Source organism: Mus caroli, unplaced genomic scaffold (genome assembly GCF_978045245.1).
Source record: "Mus caroli unplaced genomic scaffold, Mus_caroli_1 scaffold_8, whole genome shotgun sequence".
In the NCBI taxonomy this organism is placed as follows: Eukaryota; Metazoa; Chordata; class Mammalia; order Rodentia; family Muridae; genus Mus; species Mus caroli.
This window is the reverse complement of record NW_028227263.1, coordinates 12,842,655-12,865,773: the sequence shown is the minus strand read 5'-3', so window position 1 is coordinate 12,865,773 and position 23,119 is coordinate 12,842,655. Positions and strand designations below refer to the sequence as shown.

At 49.1% G+C, this 23,119-nt stretch overlaps 1 protein-coding gene across 7 annotated transcripts in view; it reads right to left on the bottom strand.

Moving 5' to 3' along the window:
- Positions 1-23,119, bottom strand: part of Fam53b (family with sequence similarity 53 member B) — a 117,590-nt gene that overhangs the window by 54,146 nt on the left and 40,325 nt on the right. For 6 of the 7 annotated variants that reach the window (XR_015047801.1, XM_085841225.1, XM_085841224.1 and 3 more), the window contains exons 2-3: positions 13,793-14,051; positions 6,227-6,278 (exon numbers count right to left, since the gene is read on the bottom strand). Coding sequence is in view for 6 of the 7 variants with exons in the window: in XM_085841225.1 (XP_085697351.1) it covers positions 6,227-6,278; positions 13,793-13,870 (130 nt within the window). In the remaining variant the exon portion in view is untranslated. Of the gene's footprint in view, positions 1-6,226; positions 6,279-11,420; positions 11,544-13,792; positions 14,052-23,119 lie in introns of those variants that run through there. The other variant, XM_029480197.2, reaches the window with a different exon arrangement.

Below are 23,119 nucleotides of genomic sequence, written 5' to 3'. Positions count from 1 at the left end.
CCAGCTCTCCCACAAGTAAACCACATGATCAAAATCCCTTCCAAAGCTGAGGCTCAAGGACTGAGCCTTAAGTTTCTGACCGTCTACTCTTTGTCTACTCTTTGACACGTACACCAGATTAACATTTTATAGGAGCCAGTCCTGCTGCCCTGACCACAGAGAGGAGAGGCTGCTGGGTATGCAGATTTTGAGTTTTAAGAACGAAAAGCACTTGGAGGAACACAAATAGAATTTGACCTCAAATGTTCTTGTTTCCATTTCTGCACTTAGACTGGGAAATTCCCAGGGGCCCAGATTCTTGAGGGACTATAAGACTTCTTATGTTCAAAAGATAGAGGAGTGTTACAGCCCTGGAGGTCTCAGTGCTGTGTTTTTGATATTCTTTTAAAGTGGTATACAGTCATAACACAATGAGGTTTCTAGATAAGTAGTTACATACAGACTCGAAAGATCTGATTCTTGCAGCCTTCAAAACCCCAGGAAGCAAAGCCACCAGCCAGACCTGTGGCTGACTCATTCCTGGATTTCATACCTGTCTACTTGTGCTGACAGTGAGGTGTAGTTATGTATTGGCTCCCCCACCCCCAAGGCTGTGGTGTGCTAACTTGGCCCCAGGGCTGCAAAGACCATCTGTTTAGAGCAGAAGCTCACCAGCCCTTTAAGTGTGAGACTAAAGGCAGCTTTGCTAAACTGATCTGTTGACAAGAACATCAATGGACAAGCTAGGCAATAACTTGAGCCTTCCCACAAGGTCTTATCTGGTTAGTTGATTATTTTATTTTTTAAAAAAACCAGAGAGCTCAGGCTGACTTGAAACTCACTATGAAACCCAGCCTGGATTTGAACTTGCTGTAATCCTCCTCTCTGAGCCTCTCAGATGATGGAATTACAGTCATCACATTTGGCTCTCTCATCTGCTTTTAATGAAGTGTAGAGGCTGTCACCAGAATGGAAACTTACTAGAAGCTGAGTCAGGAAGACAGGCTCCTAGACTTCTCCGCTTTAGCCTTTGGCCCCGCCATGTCTTAAGGACAGTCATACAAAACACCAAGTTCATTTCACACAGACAAGGGGGTTAGGAGGGCTGATGGTAGATACTCCACTCAGTCTGATCTGCAAAAACAGGAAGGCTGACCTGCTAGGCTCTAAAAGAAGGGACAAAGATAAGGGTGTAATGGCTACCAGGGCCTTTGCCTCATTAGTAGGGCGGGGACTGCAAATAGCAGCTTGCAGCTTTCACTGCTTTTGGCAAGCCTATAGTCTTGAAAAAAAAAAGAAAAAAAAAAAAAGGGCAAGGGCTGGTGGGACCACTAAGATTTTAAAACTGCACTGCCCTGAACATTGAAGGCACAGGCCTCTGTTTCTTCATTTGTACAAGGTGGTGTGGAGTCTTGGCAACCCTTTCAACCTTGACAAGAGCCTTCAGCTCTACCCCCAAGATCCCAGGAGTACGTACAAATGTCAGGGAAACTAGTATTCTCCATAGCAGCAAAGTTCCAAGGGGCTGGAAAGGCCAGTTTGGCTATTTTATTGATCCCCTCATGTTTGGGGCACATGCAGAGCACATGAGACAGACAGATCTCTAAACTATACACACACACACCAAGGTTAGCTGCGTCTGTATTAGATAAGGGGACTGGCAGCGAGGACAGCCCTTTAGAAAGCTGTCAATAGATGTGTTACCTCCACACTGGGGGCCCTGTTGAAGGTGAGAGAACACGAGCATGCTCTCTAAGCAACTGTTTATATCCTGGGCCGTCACAGCATCCCTGCCCACTGGTAAAACTGGGCTTCAGAGCAGTGCCATGTGTCCTCGGGGCACACCCAGTTGGCAAACAGCAGACGTGAGCATGCTCTGCGGCCCTACAGCCATACTCTTGCGACTAGGACAGGATGTTCCCGACTTGCTCACTGCCTATCCTTCTCCACTGAGAAGCCAACACCCAAAGATAGTGCAGTAGCCATCTCCTGGCCTATAGTACCATGGCAGCCTGCTCCCGCTCCCTCACCTTCGTGAGAGGACAGCCCAGGAGGCTCACAGACAGCTTGTCATGAGCCAACTCCACTACTTCCATTCTGTACTTCATTCCACACACAATGTCTGGAACCAATAAAAGGAACATGAACTGAAAAGCATCCTGTATGGATTTTAAAAATCACATACATATGTAACCACAACAAGGATCAATTCAAACTGTAAAGGTTTTTTTTTTTTTTTTTTTTTAAGCAGACACATGTACTTGTATGTGGATGTATTTTTCACTGGAAACAAATCACATACTAGCCTGTATTAGTCCATAAGCAATCTCTTCTAGGAGGTCCTGGCTCGGGGATCACAATCACACATAAACCTGGGCTGTGTAATGCCGGGATTGCTGGTGGTGGTTTTAATTTTGTTTTGGTCATCTGACTGCCATGGAAACTGTCTAGCCCCGAATGCCAGCTTCTCCACACAGGTGTAACCACGGGCCACTTTCAGTGATCAACTGAGGTTGAGTTAAGAACCCAAAGCCTGCTGAATCTCAACGTGAAATCTCTTAGCCCTGTGCAGCTCAACACAGCCAACTGTTTTCCTGAGGAGCTCCATTCAGAGAGTGCCCCGGGGAACAACCCTTTTATGTACAGAGTAGACGTTAACAGCCGAGTAATTAAACACTGAAAGTGGGGCTTATAATTAAAATGCTGACAAACCTGAAGCCGAGCGCACAAGTCGGCCGCTCTAATGTTTTTACAATTCCTTTTTATACATAATGTATGATCCTTCTGCTCAAGTTTCCTCTATGTTCCTTGTCTGTGAAATAATTTACATTAATAAATAATTTATTACCATAACTCCTGAAGTAATTATGGGTTTCCATCCCTTTTTTTTTTCTTTTTAAAGCATATGAATTGTTTTGTTCCCTGTCCACTGACGTGTATTTACACGATTCTTCCTAGTGGCCTTTTGGGAATAACTGGTGTTGCTCTCACTTTCTCACATTTTATGTGATTTCTAATCTCCTGGCCTGAGTGGTGAGAAAGATGAAATGTGTGGTGTCTACAATCCTGATGAAATAGGGCTCATTTAACGGCTGCAATTAGCCAAAGGTAATGAGTGGGCCTGTATTCACCCCAGTTGCCCTGTTTTATCAGAAAGAAGAAAAAAGAGGAAGAGGAGGAAGAAGATGGTGGCAGCAGCACATGTGACCACAAGCAAGCATGAAGCAAGCATGAAGCAAGCATCTCTTAGAGGGTCCCAGGCTCAGGCTGGATGTCACATGCAGCCCCTGCTTCACTGCACCCAGGAGGACAACCCTCCCACACTTCCTGAACACACCAGAAGTAGATGTAAGGAAGGGCGCTGCTCTCAGCCCAGAAAGCAGGCTGGGAGCTGCCACTCAACTCTTCATGAGTATATGCCTCACTGGAAATTCTGCCTCAGCACAGAGGTGGGCGGGAAAGATCTGGAGGTGACATTGGAACCCTGTTATCTGCTCGGAGGAGCTGGCCTGGCACCCTAAGAAGGAACCTTCAGGCGGGTACCGAGCAGGTGGGCAGGGTTAGCTTTGTTTTGTTCTGTGTCTTTCTTCTTCCATCCACACCTAACCCAGATCTTTTCTCTCCCTCACTTTAGAAAAGTATAAAAATACTTTGTATCATGTTCCCAAATAGAAGTGGGGCACAAGGATAGGGAAGGGTCTGGTATCCAGTTCACAATCACAAGAATGAGGTACTTTAAAAAATAAAGCAAAGCATCCATTGTTAGGAAAATCTGAAGCTACTCTGGTGGACTCTAAGTGGGCGCCTGGGTAGTTTTGGCCAGGAAGGACGGCATTCTTGGAAGCAGCAGCATCCCAGGGCTGCCCTCCGAGCCAGCCCTGATGCACTTGCTGGGCCCTTCTTCAGAGTGCCTAGGAAACTCCCCATACCGGTTCCCAGCTAGGGCCCTGGGCCTGGGGTTAGGAGGGAAAACCCTGAGTCACAGAGCCTTTGTCTTCGGGAGCTGGGGCTGGGGTGGTGATTATGATCATTGATATTTTATCTATGCTCGGCATTGTCCAGCCCTGGAAGGGCCAAAAACTCTCTTGAAAAGTCTGGCCAGCCCCTCCGGGTGTTCTCTTCCCTGCTATTGAAAAGCAGGCACACCCAAGATGAAATCTCTCCGCCTAGGGTGCAACTCCCAGTAAGCCACAGTGACTGCACAAGACGAGCCCATAAACTACTCCATTCACGGGGTCAGTGGGCTGGAGAGCTGATGGGAGCTATCTGCTCCAACTCACAGGGAAGTAGGAAGGCCTCTGGCTACCGAGACCTCCGGCTCCAACTGCTGCTGGAATGAATGGGACAGAAGGTGGAAGGACCTCCTACCTAGAGCAGCTAAGACTTTGCCAGAGGGAAAGATCAAGGAATGGGGAAATGGAGTGTGCTGCTCCATGGCTCCATGGCCTCCCTAATCTTGGCACACAGAATTTACTGTCCCGGGCTCTTTCTCCTCCACTAGACACAATGTTCCTTGTGGGTAAGACAGGGTCCCTTTCATTCTGGTCTATACTAAGTGTCTAGCACATGCTAGACACTCTTTGCAAGTCTATGAGAACAAGCCCCTGAAACCACGTGTGGTGAATGAAAGTCCTGGTAAGACATGCTGTGACATGGGGCACGGCTCTCCTGAGTCAAGGAAGCTGAGCAGCAGGCAGAAGATGCAGGGCATGGAGCTGTTGTTCCTACACTAGGCGCGTTCACTCCCACATCTCCAGACCCACTAGAGTCAGCTTTATTATACTGGAAGGCCAGAGAAGCCTCACAGAAAAGCCTTAAAATGGAGGCCCACCATCTTCAGGACAGTTTCCTGGTCTGGCTCTGTTGGGGCTAAGTTTGAGGTAAAGGTTGGACATTCATAATAGATTCCCATCATAAAAGAAAGCAGCTCAATTGTGGACCTGTTCCAGGGTGCAGAAGTCCAGTAGGTTTTTCCACCACGGGACGGTGGCGGTGGAGGAGAAAAGCCATTAATCACCAATGGTGATGTGTGGGTAGGCCACAGAAGGGTGTTACCCAGGTGATTTCCCTGTTTGATGTCCTTTGGGTAGCAGTATCAAAAGAGACATCTAGCTTTTCTCCACGCTATAGCATGTACTGAAAAGAAAACAACTGTGCTTCTTTATTTCCCATTCTCTTCCCTAAGAGAGCATTCAGAGTCACTGGGCCTCCGTTTCCCCCAGCATGAACAAGCCTGGCTCTGAAGCTGCAAACGATGCGTGTGGCATCGTCCAACCTCACAGGCCCCCCCACTGCACTCACAGTCTCAGCTATGGGAAATGCCTTGAAATTAAAGAAGAAGCCACTGGACACAGAAGGAGGGTGAGGACAACCTCATGTGGCCCTGCAAGGCACTGAGGGTGAAAGGCCACTATAGCTCTTCCATCACTGAGGTCAGGTCTCCAACTCAACCTAGACATCACAGAATCCATCTGCAGGGCAATGCAAAATGCATGCAACCAATGCAACCATACTTTCTTCTCTTTACAAGAAACAGCATCACATGTGCACAGAAACACCAGACCAAAGGGCTTATTGGCTGGGACATTTGTCGTATAATAAACCAAGAACCTTACAAAGGTCCTTGACCTCTGGTCTTTCTAGCTTCCTTCTGGAACTATCCTGAGAAATATGACAAAAGACCAAAACTCACCCTGAGAGAACCCCCGAAGAGCTGCTTTACCCCGTGACTGTAAGAATCACATCGCCATGGCACATCCATATATCGTATCCACACAGCACAGTACTATACAGATATTGGACCTGAGCCATTTATATACTACAGCAATTACTGCATGCAAAACCAAACACAATTTACATATTTTATGTTCATAGTGTACTTGATTATGTGAAAAATGCAAATCTTACACACACACACACACACACACAAAATCAACAATAGGAGCTAACATTGAGAACCACCCACCAGACTTTAAAGGATTTTTACTTCCTATTCCACAATAGGTTTTCTGAGTGAAAAAAAAAAAAAAGATCACCATGAACTACCATCAGTCAGAACCCAATGTTGGATTTGGAAATGGTGCCAATAAACCACACACCTGTGCCTCCCACCCATGCCCAGCACCCTGTTGGTTTACTCCAGCCCCGCTGGGGACTGAACACAGAACGGAGTCTCTCCAGGACTCCTCTGGAGTTTCACCTGGCTGGAAGGACTAGAAGAAGATGCCCATAATGTGTAGCTACTCACCCATAATTCCACAAGAAAGGAGGGTAGGTCCTTGACTCATCTTTGGCGTGTGCTGAAAACAAGCAGAAAAGCTATTCACTCTTCCGTCACGAGACTCTGCACTGAGTTCTTTCTAAAGTCACAATTACAGGGGATCTGCCCTTAGGCAGCAGCAGCTGAGTAAAGGGAAGAAAGTAGCCTAAGAGGCAACATCTGCAGCAGAAGACTGAGCCTGGCCTTTGCCTCAAGGCCCCAGAGTTACACACTGAGCAGGCTAATGGGCTTCTGAGCCACACATAATGCCTGTGACTCCTGGCAAGAAGAACATGGGGAGGTTTGATGCAAACATAGAACCAAATCTCATTAGGTGCTGGGAAGATACTTGGAGAGGTGGCCCTCCTATGGAGTATGGAGCAGTGGACCTACTCCCTGGTGGCTGGCTCCCCAGGGGATACAGGAGGAACAGCATCTCTTCTACCCAGGGAATGCTGGCTGATGCCTCACAGCTGTTTATGGTTACAGTGAAGCTGTCAATCAATCGTCCTCTCAGAAGCCAAGACACTCACTGGCTCGTCAGGGCTCAGCCTGAGAGCTATGGCGATCAATTCCTGGGCACTGTTCATTCACTGGGCTTCCCACTCCACTGCTTTCTGTCTTCCCACAATCCACACCTCCCTCATCTGAACACATGAAAAGATGCTGAGAATTCACAGTTAGACAGTAAGTTGAGCACAGAATATTCTGGCGGCTCTTGTGCATCTAGCATCCAAGTCAAGTGGCCTACTCAGATGGCGAGTGAGGAGCAGACATACTAGTCAGGACCCTGAGAGGAAGGTCTTCCTCAAGCATTCCAGAGACTGGCTACCTCACATTCAGTTACAGTATACTCAGCATACAGGAACGGACAGTTATCTGTATCCAGGCTGTGCTAGGGGTTGATCATACAATGGAAATGAAGTTCTCAGCCTGTTACACAGGGTTGTAGCTTCTGAGAGGAACCCCAGGCCGACCACATGACAAAAAGAGGCAGGGCTTTTAGGGTGAAAAGTGGGTGGGAGCCTGGGTTGGTTCATAAAGTGTCAGGAGGAGGGTGGGGACGACTAGCAACACCTGGCCCACTCAGATAACACAGCAGATGCCTGGCACCAGCTTCCTCACCCCATCCCAGTGCCCAATATGGCAAGAGTACCTTTGCTCTTGGCCAGCAGTACATTTATCTCATAGGGGTTTAATGGACAGGACGGTCCTTTCCAGACTTGAGGACAAAGAAGAGAAGAAGGGCTCAAATCTCCATGAGAACATGGTCACACAGACAACTCATTACATTACAGAGAGATGGAACTTGGGGGTGGGTGGACAGACTGTGTGCTAAGGTGGGTAGAGGTCAGAGACAGTTTCCAGAGGAACACCTGGACTGCTGTTGATAGACAACGTTACTGATGATAAACAACCCCTTCCAGGTCTCTTCTTGGCTTAAAACAATCCTTAACACCACCGGGTCAGGTCACCCTCTGGTATATAACTATCTATAGCCACCCACTGAAATATCTAGAAAGAGTTCAAAGGGGCTGTGCCTGCCTCCATCTCAGCTAACATGGCTAGTGCTGCAGGATGTGCAGCTGAAAGCCACACCAAAGTCACCCAACAGAGACCAGGTGACAAACACAGGGGAGTCTGCCATCAGGACTGTGCCACCCACACAACCAAGTGCAGAAACCTACAGAACCCAGAGAGGCTGCTTACTTTCCAGAGAAGGGTTCTGAGAAAGAATGGGGTTGACCTCCTGCCAGGGTGCCTTGCCTGTCAAGGGAAACTTTGGTGCCCAGGGATACCCAGGCTCAAGGACAACATCCATTTGTGTGGTTCCTAGTTAGCTACACCAAGACAGGGACCACAAAAAGTGGAGGAGAACAGGAAGGAAGGCTGGCATAGTGAGTGTGCACTACTAGCACACAAGTGTCACCAACGAGGGCTTGGGACTTCACATGCACAAGCGGGAAGCAGAGTACAGCCGCCTGTGCCTTGTTAGGGGAGAGCTCAAGGTCTGCTCATTCCACTGACAGGAGCAGAGGGCCAAGGGAGGCCTGCATGGGCCCTAGCACCTGTTTCTAAACCTGTCTCACTCTGGCCCTGCCCTTTCTGGGTATGTTCTACATACCCTTCTACAGCCTGTGGGTTTTCCACCCTTATTCCACTAACACTCATTTTGTTTGAGCTGGTTAGAGATGGCATCTAATGAAGAACCCTGAGGTTAGAGATAGCTCAGCAGCTGAAAGCACTGGCTGTTCTTACAGAGGACTATGGTTCAACACTAGCTCCTAACTGGCTTATAACCATCTTTAACTCTAGTCCCAAGGATCACACTCTCTTTGGGCCCCCATGGATACCAGGCATGTACATGGTACACACACATACAGCCTAGCAAAATATCTATACACATTAAAAAAGGAAGAAGAAGAAGACTGGCTTCATGCTGGATCCCATGTTAGGATCCAACCCTGTCTTGCTTTCTATTTCTAAGCCCTACCTCTGCAGTGAAGCAGTACCGGAATATCTCATCCCCAACAGCTCCCTGGGTCTTAGGCACAGCACATGCTGACCCCTGGCAGGTTTGCCTAAAGATTTCACTTTGGGCAAAATGGCATCCAGGAGTTTCTGGCTCCAAGCTGACATAAGCCTTCCTGTTTCAAATCTACCAATAATACAAAATAAAATTCCCACTGGCACATGCCATTCCTAAAGCCAGGCTTCTTGCTCTTCAAATCCTCTATTCCCAGAGTGGGAAGAGGGATAAGCAGATCACTGTGCCAAGCCAAAGGGACTCTGGCTGTGAGGCCTCCCGAGACTTCTGGAATCTGCAGAAGAGTGAGCTCAACTGCACGCTAAGGTCTGCAGGGAAGGAAGCGAGAACTTGCTTGCTTTTTGCACGTCTCCCTCTTTGTGTCTGAACCCAACCCAGCAAGGCTCAGTCACAGTGAGACGATTCCTGTCACGAGAGAAGCCTCTGGAGTCAGGTCCGCCTAGGAAAGACAATAGCTGGAAATCAAATTGAGGCTTCAGGGACATCTGTCTGACTGAAGAAGGCCTGGACCTCTATAAAGACCTAATTAAGGCTCCAAAGGAGAAGCTAGCACACACAGAAATGCCAGGCCTTGCTCATGGTTCTCACAACTTTCTTCAAAGGTTACTGCCTAAAACAACTGAGCCACTTTCCCCTTTGCTGACACAGTACACAGAGAGCCACAGTGTGAAGGGAGACGCTCATACCACATACCAAGACTAAGCATTGCAGCATGCCTGCCTCTCAAACAGAACTCAGCAAGCCCCAGCAGCAGAAAGAAGAGAGGAATCCGGGCCTGAAAAGATGAACGGAGGCAGAAGGGAACAGTGCAACGGAGACAGGAAACTCCGAGATGCCAAGGTAGCCCCAGCTTCAAGGCTAAGGGTCTCCCCAGGCACAAAAGTCCCTATAGCACATATATCTACCCAAGATGAAAGACACCAGACTTCAGCTACTCTGTGGTCAGCCAAAGACCCAGGGGTTTGGAGCTGTTGAGGTCAAAGTGTCAAGTTGGCCTAACAAGGAATCTGAAGATTTCCTGTACCTAGATAGTGAGACACAAGGCCTAATGTGGCTACCAACATCATAATGGGCACTCTGACGTGGCAGTGCAGAAGGCAGTGCCTTTTCTGCAACTGGCTGTGCATGGTTTGAGGACAGTATGCAGTCTATATCTATATATACTGTCCTCTGCCCAGAGTAGCCACTAGCCTGTCTTCTCTGGTCTTCAGGATCTAGAGTAGGCTGGGAGAGAAAGTTGGCCTGGCCTAAGGAGGTGGTTACTCTGGAAACAACAACAGGCTTTTGGCCTGCATGGAGGCGAATGGCAGGAGCTGGGGGAGTTCAGTGCTCCAGGGTCAAACGTCTGGGCTGCTTTCCAGTGGTGGTGGCTAATGTTAGAACATGAGAAGGAAAAGCCCTCTGACAGAGGAAAGCAACCAGGCAGACCAGGGAAAGAGGACCAGACATGGTCATGGCTACCTAGTATGTAAGTCACACCAGGACTGTGAGGATAGCCTATTCCCATACCAGTCAGTCCCAGAGGAGTGGGCTCCTGTGCCCAGAGGGAACACGCTAAGCACTTGTCAGTTCTTGCTCCTGCACCTCCCCTGAGAGTAAGGAGAGGCTACCTTTGTCACCAGAATTTGAGGTTTGCTGTTTTGTTTTGAGACAGGGTCTCGTGTTGTCCAGGCTGGTCCCTAACTAGCTATACAGCCAAAGCTGGCCTTGAACTTCTGATCCTCCTGCCTCCACCCCCCAGATACTGCGATCACAGGTATACAGCACTAGTTCTTAAAAAGAGAATGAGAGCGTGAAGACCATGAAAGGGCAGGTACCACCACAGGTCTTCCCGTTCCTCACCAGGACTCAGGGCAGCAGCTGGGGGTGCTCCATGGTCGAAGGGTCTAGGGAACCTTCTGCCTAGGGTGTCTCAGACCTTCCCTCTGTGACTCAGAGGAGCCAATGCCACACCACCATACCCCGGAGGCTGCTTCAACCATCCCAAAGCTCCCAGCTTCCCTAGAATCCTGTTCCTTTTTGAAATCTTAACCTCTACTTCTGTTATCTTTTTGGTCTAATTAGAAAACTGAAGAAATGGTTTCCCATCTTTTCTGTGTTAACTGGTGGCAGCTTGTGTGCTTCGTGGACCCCAGCAACTTGCCCTGCTGCTCACAGAGAGGACTGGCTGACCTCGGGCTCCGTCTCAGGGAGCCCATCACTAGGCTCACACTATTTGGATCTTTCTTCAGGCACACACACAACTCCTTTCCCTGAGGTAGCTGCAACCTTCAGAGGCTCTGCCACTGCCAAAAGGTTCTGGATAGTCCATGTACTCCCATCCTGAGTTCTCTGAGTCACAGTTCCTGCCTATTTAAGGGACAGAGGTGGATACATCCTTGCTCTTGCCTGAGCACCCTCCATGGCACTCTCCACACTTTCTGTGGCCACACTGTACTTCCCCTTATATTGTACCAGGCCCAGAATGGAACAAACAGTCAGTATGTAAGATGTCAACAAACTCACAGACAAGAAAAGCTCTCTCCAAAGAGAGAGAGAAAGAGAGAGAGAGGGAGAGAGGGATAGAGGGAGGGAGGGAGGGAGAGAGAGAGAGAGAGAGAGAGAGAGAGAGAGAGAGAGAGAGAGAGCGCTCACCACTGACTTGCCATCTGGAGCAGAGAGGAGGAGACAGATGGTTCTGGGCCTACATAGGCCAACAGCGAAGAGCAGAGGCAAGAAGGCTGCTCCTTGGAAGGGCAGCAGAGGTTGGAACGTGCCTGCAAGTGCAGGCTGTGAGCCCTGAGGGAGGGATGAATAAGTCCCGCCCTTCTGTTCTAGGAAGGCAAGGCTCCTCCCCTAGGGAAGGCACAAGGCCATGTTCATCAAGGTAGGGCTCAGGAAGGGCTCCTTCCATGACCTTGGGCCCTGGTACTGGAAACCAGCTCTGTGGCCAGCCCCGGCCCAGTCCTACCTTGATACTAGACAAGCACAGAGGCGCTGTGGAGGCAAATACTACAGCTCAACCCTCAGAAGCACAGCCCCGGGGACTCTGGGCAGCCCCTCTGCCCAAGACCACTCAGGCACTACCTACAGATCCTGCACCAGAAAACCAGTTACTACTCACAACAAAGACAAGACAAGCATGACGCCTATGTGTGATCCCTCGGCTACAAATTAAACAGAGGGACCAGAACAACAAGGTCAGAAGCTGTGGCAATGGAACGTGTGCACTCTTAACTGAACAACTATTTTGCAATAGTCATGGTTCCGGAGAGAAAGGCAAATGCCTGGCTTTCATTAAGTGTCCGCCCTAGCATGAGGAATCACTCAATACCCAAGACCCATTGGTGACCTGCTAGAAAGTGGTATGAGAGGGAAATCCTGGGTGGAAAAAGGGCAGACCGTCTCAGTGTGGGCAGGACTGAATCTGAGGGAGAGTGGCCACACATGAAAGGAAGGAGGACAGAGTGGTGTTAAGGGAAGAGTTCTAGGCTATGGAAGAAATCCAAAGGTCCTAAGGTTGGCATCTCTGTGGTGGAGGACAGTACTGGCCGAGTGGAATAAGCAGAAAGTTCCAGTACTCAGGAGGCAGGAAGCCAGTGGAAGGTTCTGCCGGGCAGACTTGCCTGGTACTCCACATGGCTGCTGGGTGAAACACAGGTTTTAAGAGCCAGGAGCGGCCCAGTTACCACAAGAATCTCCATGAGAGAGGCCAGCAGATTAAGATGAGGGTGGCTGGTGGGTGAGGGTGGGGATAACAGTGGGAAGTGACCATCTTGCAGATACACATTATATGTGAATTGGAAGGAAGGTACAATGGCTGAAGTGGCTCCACTCCTGCTAGGATGACCCAGGTGTCCTCAGTCACATGAACCTTAGCTGCTTCTCTCTCCCTGTGCCTACAGTGCTGGGAGAGAGAACAGCTCAGAGATAAGTGTTCCAATATCAGCCTAAGAAAGGAGGCCGAGACACAGGCCAAGCAGTGGGGCTGATGGGTGGGAATGAGGTGAAGAAGTGGGCGCTGAGGCAGTCACTGCCCTGCTGCAGGTCTCAGCTCTCAACTATTTGTTTGGAAAGTCGGACTGGGCCCAGTGGTTGCTAAGCCACTTCTTTTCAGCCTCTGAGGCCACACCCAGCACCTCAGTTCTGTGAGGTTCTGATATGCCTATAGACCAGCCATCCTCCTCAGCACACCTGGATCTCAACAGGGTATCAGCTATGAATTGGCATTAATGGTTCTTAAAGGGCCACTGTATGCATGCTTGGTAGATCCTACCTCTAGCCTGGGAGCTACTCTACACAAACAGGGCAAGTTACTCAGCTCCAAGTTACACTGGTTCCTCAACTCTGCTGGCCTATGCCAGTCCACGGGACACGCACTTGTGAAAGCCTACAGAACACGTGCAGGTCCCAAGTATTTCACCAAACTCCCTGGGGAAGGGGCTTCAGCTGTCACAATGTGGTATTGGCCAGCATGAGACAAGGAAAGGAAGCCCACCAAAGGGCTGAGTGTGAAGCCCATCACCACCTGGTAGAGGGCACACAAATGGGTGATCTGAGGAGGGCAGGTGACAAGACAGTCAGAGGGCAGCTGGACCTGCCACCTTACTGCCAAACTGTGCTTCCTTTCCCCCTAATCTACCACTCCCGACCCTCAGGTGGTGGCTCTCAAGCAGCACTGCCCTTTGAGACAGCCTTATCTTGGCTCGTCCTCTGGCACCCTCATCGTGGACGCCAGCCACCTCTCTCTTTAGGTGGAGGGGAACAGAGTGCTGGGCTACTCTGAGCCGCCTCTGGCATGACCTTCCTACCCCATCAAGTCGGCTCTAGCCTGGATCCAGCTATTGTCTCCCTGCGTACAAATCCACACTCTGCTCCCTTGCACACAGTCCCAGCCTCGACCATTCACAGAGCTCTGCTCACTTCCAAATTGTCAGGCCCAGATGCCCATCCACAGCCACACCACAAGCCCTCCCTGCACCCCAATGCCACAGAGGAGAAAGAAACGCAGTGCTCGAGGCCCTCACCAGTTCAGGGATGAAGGTCCTGTGTGCTCCAGAGTCAGCTCCCTGGTTGATGAGGCTTCTCCTTAGGATCATCACCATGGTAAGGACCTCAGGAACTGGGCGGCATCCCAGGCTGGGCACAGGCCATCTTCAGGGGGGAAGACTTGATTAACAGTGATACCTGGGCATTCCGGAGAGTGAGGTCATTAGAAACAGCTCCCCATCAGTTGCTCAGACTGGTGACAAGGCCCTCTGGGAATGGCCAAAAGTAGTCAACAGCCTGGAAAGACAAAAAGAGAAGCAATGGGCTCAGGACTAGGAATGCCTCAGGTGTAATGCAGAGAACCCCACAGGGATGGAACCATATCCTTACTAAAGGAAGTGCACTCTGGGAGGTCACCAAGGGCAAGAATCACTTTCTTAGATCTCTCTCACTCACTCTCTCTCTCTCTCTCTCTCTCTCTCTCTCTCTCTCTCTCACACACACACACACACACACACACACACCAGCTAGCCTTAGGCATCTAACATAGCCAATGCTCTGCCAGACACAGCAACAAATTTGGATCCACGAGACATCTTCAAGAGCACAGGTTCTGAGGTGCTAGCAATATGTGGTTCCTGGCAGTACAGCATCCTATCACTGGCTGGGCTGGCTTTTCGGGCACACCGAGCTCACATTAGGACAAGTTTAGACTGGCAAAGGATCAATATTCCTCATCCCCACATCCAATATCAAAGGGGGCAGGGGATCCAGAGCTGGACACTGGCTTACCTCATCTACCCTCTTAGGAAAACTGCTACAAACAAATCAGGAAGGTCGATTTAAAGACACGTGTCCCTTTCCCCAGAGTGGACCAAACCAAGTGCTACTGCCCAGACCTCCTCGGTACTATCACTCGCCAAAGATCATCAGGCAGCCTCCTTGTTCATGACGTCCCACCGAGCAAAGGAAGAAACTGCACAGGTCTGAAAAGCCACTCCTTACAAGGTGACTTCTCTGATCTTAATACCCCATCCCCATCAGTCTGTGGTTTGACCTTCAAAGGAAAGTTACATGGATATAAGGACTGGAAGACCACCATCAAAACCTAAAAAATAACGGTAATCATAGCAATAAAGAAAAAGAGAAGCGGCTCCTAATCTGTGATTAGGAACGGACCTGGTTCAGCACAAGGAAATGTTTTAGAAGCTGCTGTGTAAAAGTGAACTGCACCCTGGCATTCGCTTCTCATCCAGCTTGTAAACCATGTTTTCCTGTTTACTTCAATTAGACTTTACAGTGGTGCTACTGACTCTGCTGTTACAGGCCAGCTGGTAAACACAGAAAGCAACCTTCTAGCTTCTTCAAAAACGAGGTTCATCCAAAGTGCAAAATCAGGGACGGGGAGGAGGGTAGTCAATGCATTTATACAGCCTGACTGTTCAGGAAAGGAGGCCCAGGGGGGTCAAGAGTCCCCAGTGGCGCTGGGAGACCTGCTTCATGCTTCAGTACCACATCAGTCTACAGACTGTGTGTCCCAACCAAGTGTGATGTGTTTAAGGAAAGAATGTCAAACCATTCCGCCAAGTTCTGGCTCAACAGCAGGGCCAGAAGTGCCCGCTGGCCCCCTGCATGCTTGGATCAGGAACAGGCCAGGAGGGGTGCCCCTGGACTCGCCCTTCAAAAGGGCCCTTTGTGCTGCCTCAGCAGGGGAGGCCTGATGGCAGCCATCACCTTCTGGGTGTGAACCTCAATTCAGTTCTAGGGCAGGCAGCCACTGGCACAAGGCCTGGGAGGTAAACTCAGCATTTCCTTCTCTGAGGTGGCTCTGAGGTAGGCTTGGTGGTCATAAACTCAGAGCCCAAGACCAGCATATTTGGGTTGGAATCTTCACTCTTGAAATATATTGATTTCTCTGTGGGGCTCAGTTTCCCTCTTGATAAATAAGAAATAACTCTAGCTGCCCTTAACGTTATTGTATCCTAGGAAAGCAGAGGTCAGGCCTTTTCCTCTGTGCCCGGTTCATCTGAGAAATCACTGACAGTAGCTACTACCGCTAGTTTCATGGAGGAGCTTGGGAGTCCCAACACTCTTTCCAGGGATGGACATCCAGTCATCCTTTCCAGTTGACTTAAATTCCATCAGCAGGGGCCTGGCTGTATCAGGGTCCATTCCTCTGGTGAAACTGGGAGGCCAGTAAAAGCAATACTATGGAGATCCGTTGCCATGGAAACATGACAGCCCTTCCAGCCACAGCTCTGCACAAAGCTGGAAAATGGGCATCCCTACTCTTACCAGCTCCACCCCCACTTTAGCCCCTACAAAGGGGAGCTGGCAGAGGCAGCACTTGGGGTGGAGTGCTATAAGCACCTGTGTACCCGAGTGGTCAGTAAATGGCCAAAGGTCTAGAGAAGGAAGGAGTGTGGCCTCACTCCTGCCCTCACAGCTCTGAAAAGAGGCAGCACTATATACAAGCTGAGAACAGAGGGAAGGACAGTGTGTGTGTGTGTGGGGGGGGGGGGGGAGTAGTAAAGCCTCCCCTGCACAGGAGCCTAGGGCAGGAACACCCTGGCTGCCCACTCACAGGGGACTGGTTAAATAAACTACAGTAGAGTTGTATGGCTGAAGGCTGTGTGGCCTTTAAAACGGTTGTAATGAAGCAGTCAGAACACGATGTGGAGAATGGTATGCACTCTGGCAGCCATGCTGCAGGACAGAGAGCTGGAAAGACCCTGAGCTCTGAGAGCCACGCTGAATGCAGACTTTATTCTGCAACATGGTGGCTCCCAGGAGCTGTGGCTGGAGCTGGCTTCTGGGATCAGCTGGAAGAGTCTCTGCCCTTTACACGCTTCAGCACAATCCCTTGAACAAGTTGAGCTCAGCACACACTTCTGGAATTAGGCTAAGTCACAGCAGCTTCTTCGAGTCTGGGTATATATAGACCTGGAGAGGCTAATCCAGACCAGCAGAGCTTGGCACAATCTCAAGTTGCTGAGGATTCTTTTGACCAGTAAGTAACACAGGCTCAAAGAACCCCATCAGGGAACGCTGGTCCCTGTCCAGCGACCTAGACCAGTGTAAGAAGACCTCTTTCCAGAGAATAAGGGAAAGGTGATTCCAGGAGGGTGGGTGACAAGACCGGAACCTAGCTGCCTTTGAAGCTGTCTTCTGTCTTTGAGGCTGCCCCTTGACCCAGCTGGCTTTCTCTGTAACCTCACTTAGAACAGCTTCTATCTACTGAGCACTACCGTGGTCTGTCTCTAAGGAGTCCCCAATTCCCAGGGTAGCCAAGTTAAGGGGGCATAGAGCAGGGGCACAGTGCTTTAGCAGGTATCATGGGACTAAGTTAATTAAAAAAAAAGTTATAAAAGCATGTGCCTGGCCACGCCTGTCTCACTTTACGTTCTCTCCCTTTCCACATAATGTGATATTATTTATCATTTGCCTCCAACCCTTCAGAGCTGAGACAATTCTTCAGCCATACCGTGAAACCTTCCCTCTTAATAAAGTCTATTCTTTATAAAGTTACCCAGCTTCAGTTATTTTATCATAGCAGCAGAAAATGAATTAACAAGTCAGGCATTATAGCTCATGCTTATAATCCCAGAATTTGAGAGGTGGGGGCAGAAGGACTAGGAGCTCAAGTCCAGCTTCAAATCTATCATACCTGGTCTGAAACTAACATCACCCCAAAATAAAATAAACTCATGCAATTACCTACTATGCTAGTAAAAGCTGCTCTACACACATTAGTTGTAAAGTAGGCTCATGTTTCCCCATTTCACAGACACATGAAGAAGCTCACCAGCACTGAGTCCAAAAGCTGGGCTCGGATCCCTGGTGGATCAGCTCCCACGCTTATAACTTCCCACAGGTGGCCACCTGTCCATCGCACGCGTGACCCTCAGAAACCCACTCAGGCAGCTACTACACAGCCTAGCAATCGATCACATTCCTCAGCGTTTAGCCTGGAAAATTAAACATGGTCACCTCAAAGCCTGCCACAAATGCCTTATTCATAACAGTCAAATCAGGAACCCATCCAAATGTCCTTCAGTGGTGATTGGTTAAACAGTGGCTCATCCATTCCAGGGAAGACCACTCAGCAGAAAAAGAGGAACTAGTCTCAGACCCCACGAGCTCCCAAAGAACGATTCTGAGCTTAAAAAAGTGACTCCCCTAGGGTTAAACTGCTATATGATATCATTTGTAACAAGCTCTTGAAATGATAAAAGTATAGAATTGAAGACTAGCAGTCGTCAGGAGTTTGGAAGATGTGTCAGAAAAACAACACAAGATACACTAGGGAAGACGGAAGTATTCCTACCTCCACTATTCCATGTCTACTTCCTGTTTCTGATGTTGGGCTTCAGTCTAACAAGCTAAAACTACCCACACTTCAAAGCCAGAAGAACCTAAGCCCAAACACCCGCCAGTGCCACAATGCCAGCAGGGTAAGACCAACACTCAAGTCCAGGCCTACTCCTGGCTGTTTCCCTCCTTAGCACACTCATGCTTTCTTCTCTGCCCCTCTGTTTGGTACAGGGTCTTATCCTATAGACTAGGCTGGCCTGAAACTCATTTTGTAGCCCAGGCTGGCCTCAAATGTCAATCCTCCTATCTCAGTCCCTTGAGTTCTGGGACTATAGCTGTGCACTACCACACCTAGCCTGGGCCTCTCTCTGATACCACAGGGACAGGAATAGCTTTTTTTGCTCTTTCACACAAGTTCTTCCTAACAGGAAACGGTCTTGCTTTTCTCCCATATACTTCAGTGAGGTTCGTGGGCTTACACTCTTGAAAGCAGCCATGCGATAGCACTTGTAGGCCAGGCACTTGGCTCCCAGAGAATGATGCTGAGCACATATGGAACATCTGTGGCAGGAGTGCATGGTAAATGAGTTAACACACGGGAGCTCTGCAAACTACACAATTCCCCATGAATCTTAAGACTGCAAGAGTTCACTGAGAGAAGGTGTCCATCATCCACTTTGAAAGGTTAATCCTTTAAAAGAAACTGACCACACTAGAAACTGCCAGGACAACTGAGCCTCTTCCTCCTTTTAACATCTCTATTCAGTCTGTGTGGTTATACAGGCAGCAGTATCTCAGTGTCTTAAAAACGGAACCCTGACCGGAACCTAAGCGTGGACTTGGCCACAGACACTGATTTTCCTGACAGTGTCTTAGCATTCCACTTCCCCTCTCATTAAGCAAAGGAAGCAGGAGACGGCCATACGATCTTTGTGAAGGTCTTATGCACACTGAAACTTTCGTGACAAGTCATCTGGAGTCAGGATCCAGGAGCACATTTATGAACATCTGGGGGAGTGCCTGTCTTCGTGATCACAAGTCAGAAGCGTGAGCAGAGCTGAGGCAGCTGGGTCCTGCAGGCCTGCTCCCGGCTCGGCTCGGCTGCCCAGAGAAGGGAGCTGCACCCACCAGCGGGGTGCCCTTGCATGAAAAGCTGCTTAGGGACTTCATCCAGAGTGCTACCTTCCAGACCAGGAAAGCTACTGCAATTTCTGCCTGAGGAAGGTCCTGAGAATGTGCAGCCCCACCACTGTACACACTTCAACTTAGCCCAGGCTCCTCAGTACTCATGGAAGATTGATTAGGAAAGACAGGAAGAAAGAGACGAACACAAGCCTCTGTAGTCAGAATTTAACATTAAGAATATGCTCAGTACCAATGCTGATTTAGGAAAACCTCACAATGGAATCTGTATCCATGAAAAGCTACCAGTGTGTATATGTGGTGTGTGTGTGTGTGTGTGTGTGTGTGTGGTGTGGTGTATATGCACAATTATTTTTTGAGACAGGGTCTCTCACTAAACCTGAAGCTTACCTATTTGACAAGCCTCAACTTAGATCTACTAAACACAAAGCTTCAATTTATAGCTGCTTGAACTCCAAAGGCTGTCATATCTACTAGACTCTGTGGAAATGGCTCAGTCAGTAAAGTGCTTGCCTTGCAAACATGAAGAATTGAGTTAAATTTCTAGGACTTACTTGAAAAAGAAACAAAGAAAGGAAGAAAAGGAAAGAAAAGGAAAGGAAAGGAAAGGAAAGGAAAGGAAAAGGAAAAGGAAAAGGAAAAGGAAAAGGAAAAGGAAAAGGAAAAGGAAAAGGAAAAGGAAAAGGAAAAGGAAAAGGAAAAGGAAAAGGAAAAGGAAAAGGAAAAGCCAAGCCCATAGCTTTCCACATAATCCCAGCACTAGGGAAGCAGAGGCAGGAGGATTCCCTCAGGCATACTGGCTAGCCTAGCCTGCTTGGCAAGTTCTGGCTAATTAGAGGGACCCTGTCTTAGAATACACATGCATGAATGCATGCACACACACACACAGACATGCGCACAACCCCATACACACCTATACCTACCTGTGTGCACATCCACACATGTTTACATGCGCAAACATACATACACACACACACTGCTTTAACTCGGAAATGGTGCATATTCCTCTCGAAGGCAGCTCTTCTTAAGCAATCTAGGACAAGCACCAGTCCTCTAGGATATAGGTTAGCACAGCAGCACAGGCCACACTACAGGCAGCAGGAATGGACAGATGAGGGCTGTCTTGAAGGTGAAAAAAAGGATACAAAGCCATCACTTTTCATCTTTATCTGTGCAGCTCAGCTAAGTGCATACAGTACTCCAGCCAGAATCTGTGCTCATCCACCTTCCCAGTGTCCCCTGGGCCTATGCCTCCCATTGCATGCCTACCACAGCACACTCTACCCTTCTCTCAAAGTTCATGTGTAATGTGTGCAACTTAGGTGTGGCCTCCTCAAACTCAGTCCCGAGCCACACAGCAGGAGCTTCATCAATGTCTATCTGCTAATCAAGGATGAGGATCAGCATCAGAAAGCTGCAAAGTCTCCCAGCTGTACTTACAAGATCAGTCCAAGGTGAACTCTGTAGCTAGCCCTGGACAGCTTGTACTATGTTGCTAAGACACAAGGCCATGCATGAAAACTGTGCTCTAGTGATCTCAGGTGTAAGGTTAGGAAACAGTGTCCTGTTTGGTGGGAGTACGGAGTTACCCCTAGATCCACTGAAACCCTTAGCACACGTCAGAGAGCAGACACTGTCTCTGACGAAGTCCTCGCTGACTGGCTAAAAATAGAAAATCCTGTCACTGTGCTCACTGCTGACGCTGGGCGCTCAAGGGATGAGGGGACTTTCCTTCCTGCAAGTGCAGAGCACCCTGACATCTGTAAACGAAGAGGGACGTCTCCCCAAACCCCGTGCCTGCTTCAGAAGGAGGCGTGTCATAAAAGCTGTTCTCTTCGGTCATAGCCAGAATTCCAGGTAATCAGAGTCCATTGGAGTTTCATCTTTGAGGAAGGCCTGGAAGTTGCAGCGCACAGCTAAAAAGGGGCCTGGCCTTCGCTTCCCCCTCCCCCTCTTAATAGAGGGGAGGAAACAAAACACAATAGTAAATTAAGTTTTCCAGGGCATTCCAATCACTGGCTCACTGTCACAGGGATTTTCTGTTCTTCTTAAGCAAACATTTCGAGAGGGAAGGGAGTGACATTATCCCAAGACACAGATGTCCTGTGATGGAGAGCAGAACAGATCTGCACACGGGTACGAGAGAGCCCATGCTGTGTCTTGATACTGAGGCCAGCAGCACTCGTGGCCTGTCAAGCACTTGTTTATCAATGAGAAACAACAAAGAGATGGGTGGGTTCGTATGTGCACTACTCCAGTTCTCACCACTTGCCACGTGAGAGAACTTGCTGCAGCCTGGAGTGGGTGAAGCCATCTCAAAAGGAAGGAAACGGGGAAACAGGCCACCGGGGAACTAGTACTTACTGACAGTACGGAGCTACACAGCACCTTCTCCTCCAAGCCAGGACGAAGAGCAGAATGGGCTGAACAGGACTGTGACAGGGCAGGGCCCTAGGGATAAGCTACCGTAACGGTAAGCCACTTAGCCTAAGACAATCATGACCTACCTGCCCATCAGTCAGACCTATTTCTATCACACCAAATTTAATCAATCCATGATTTACAGAGGAGGTGAGGTGAGGGGTTAAAAAAAAAATTAAAGACAAAACTAAAAACGGAGGCATTCAGAAAAGTGTCAATGTGGGCTGTGAGGGTGGGGTGGGGCTTAGGAAGTGTGGACTCTGGCCCTAGCAATGCCGCTCACTGACCAGCACCACCTTATCTGCCCAGTCACTTCCCTTTAAGCCTAGTCACCCTCACCTGACAAATGGGTCAACTAGCTCTCTCAGAAATCCAAGTATAGGAACATAGCCACTACGTGGCTCTATGCCTCTCTGAGCCACGGTTTCCTTACCTGTTACATGCACATGGGAATCCCACACTGGTCCCAGAACAATCACTATACTGGGATGTGTTCAGTTCCACTGTATACTCCAAGCTGGCTGGACCTAAGCTTCTAGGGATTCTCCCATCTCACCTTGGGAGCCCTGGGGTTGGTGATACGCACTACGGCACTGGCTTTAAGTAGTTTTAGAGAAGTAAACTCAGCTCCTCACATTTGCATGGCAAGTACTTTCCCCACTCAGCAATCTCCTCAGCTCAGGAAATGCTTATGAGGTGTAGGGCCCTTCTGTAGAAATGTTCTTTGCTTCTTGTAGGCCAACCTACCTCAGCCCAGGGTACACCGCAGCTCTCCTAACAGCATGGCTTCAGTGATCAGCCAGACAAGGAAAAGCATGGCTTCCCCTATGCTTATAGCAGAGCCAAGGCTGAGGCACTGAGCAGCCTCCTAACCACTGTCACTTATGGCACTTTATCACAGAGGCAGTGAGGTGAATGGAGCCGACATTCTCATCCAAGCCAGGATCACGCTTATTTTGTGTGTGATACACTGGAGGTAATACTGGGAACAGACCTCTGAGCTCTGTAGGAACCACAATGGACACGAAGCTTTCCAATCCGCCACCCACATAGAAAGCACATCCTGACCTCAGTGCACACTTCAAGACTTCCCCTTCCTGATCAGGTGGTGTCAGACCCAATCTATTTTGCAGAGTTGGTACAGAAATTAATCAGAGTGACCAATCACACTTGAGCTTTCTGTCTTTTCTCCTCTATCCTACATCACTGCAACTTCAAGTTCAAGAACACCATCAGCTGCCAAAACGACATCTGAGAGGCTCAGGGCTGCTCAGCAGGTCTGTCTATGACAGACAAGAACCACTAAAGTAGCAGCCTTCTTGGGTCACACTGCCAGAGCCATCTATCTGGTCCTCAGGATGGGGAGGGCTCCGAAGGGCAGGATCAGCTCTAGGAAGCCCACTCCAGCATTGGCTGCAGCGTCACAGCAGGAGGACCCTCGATGTACAAGAGCAACCATCTGTCAGCAGATAGACCAAAGAATCACT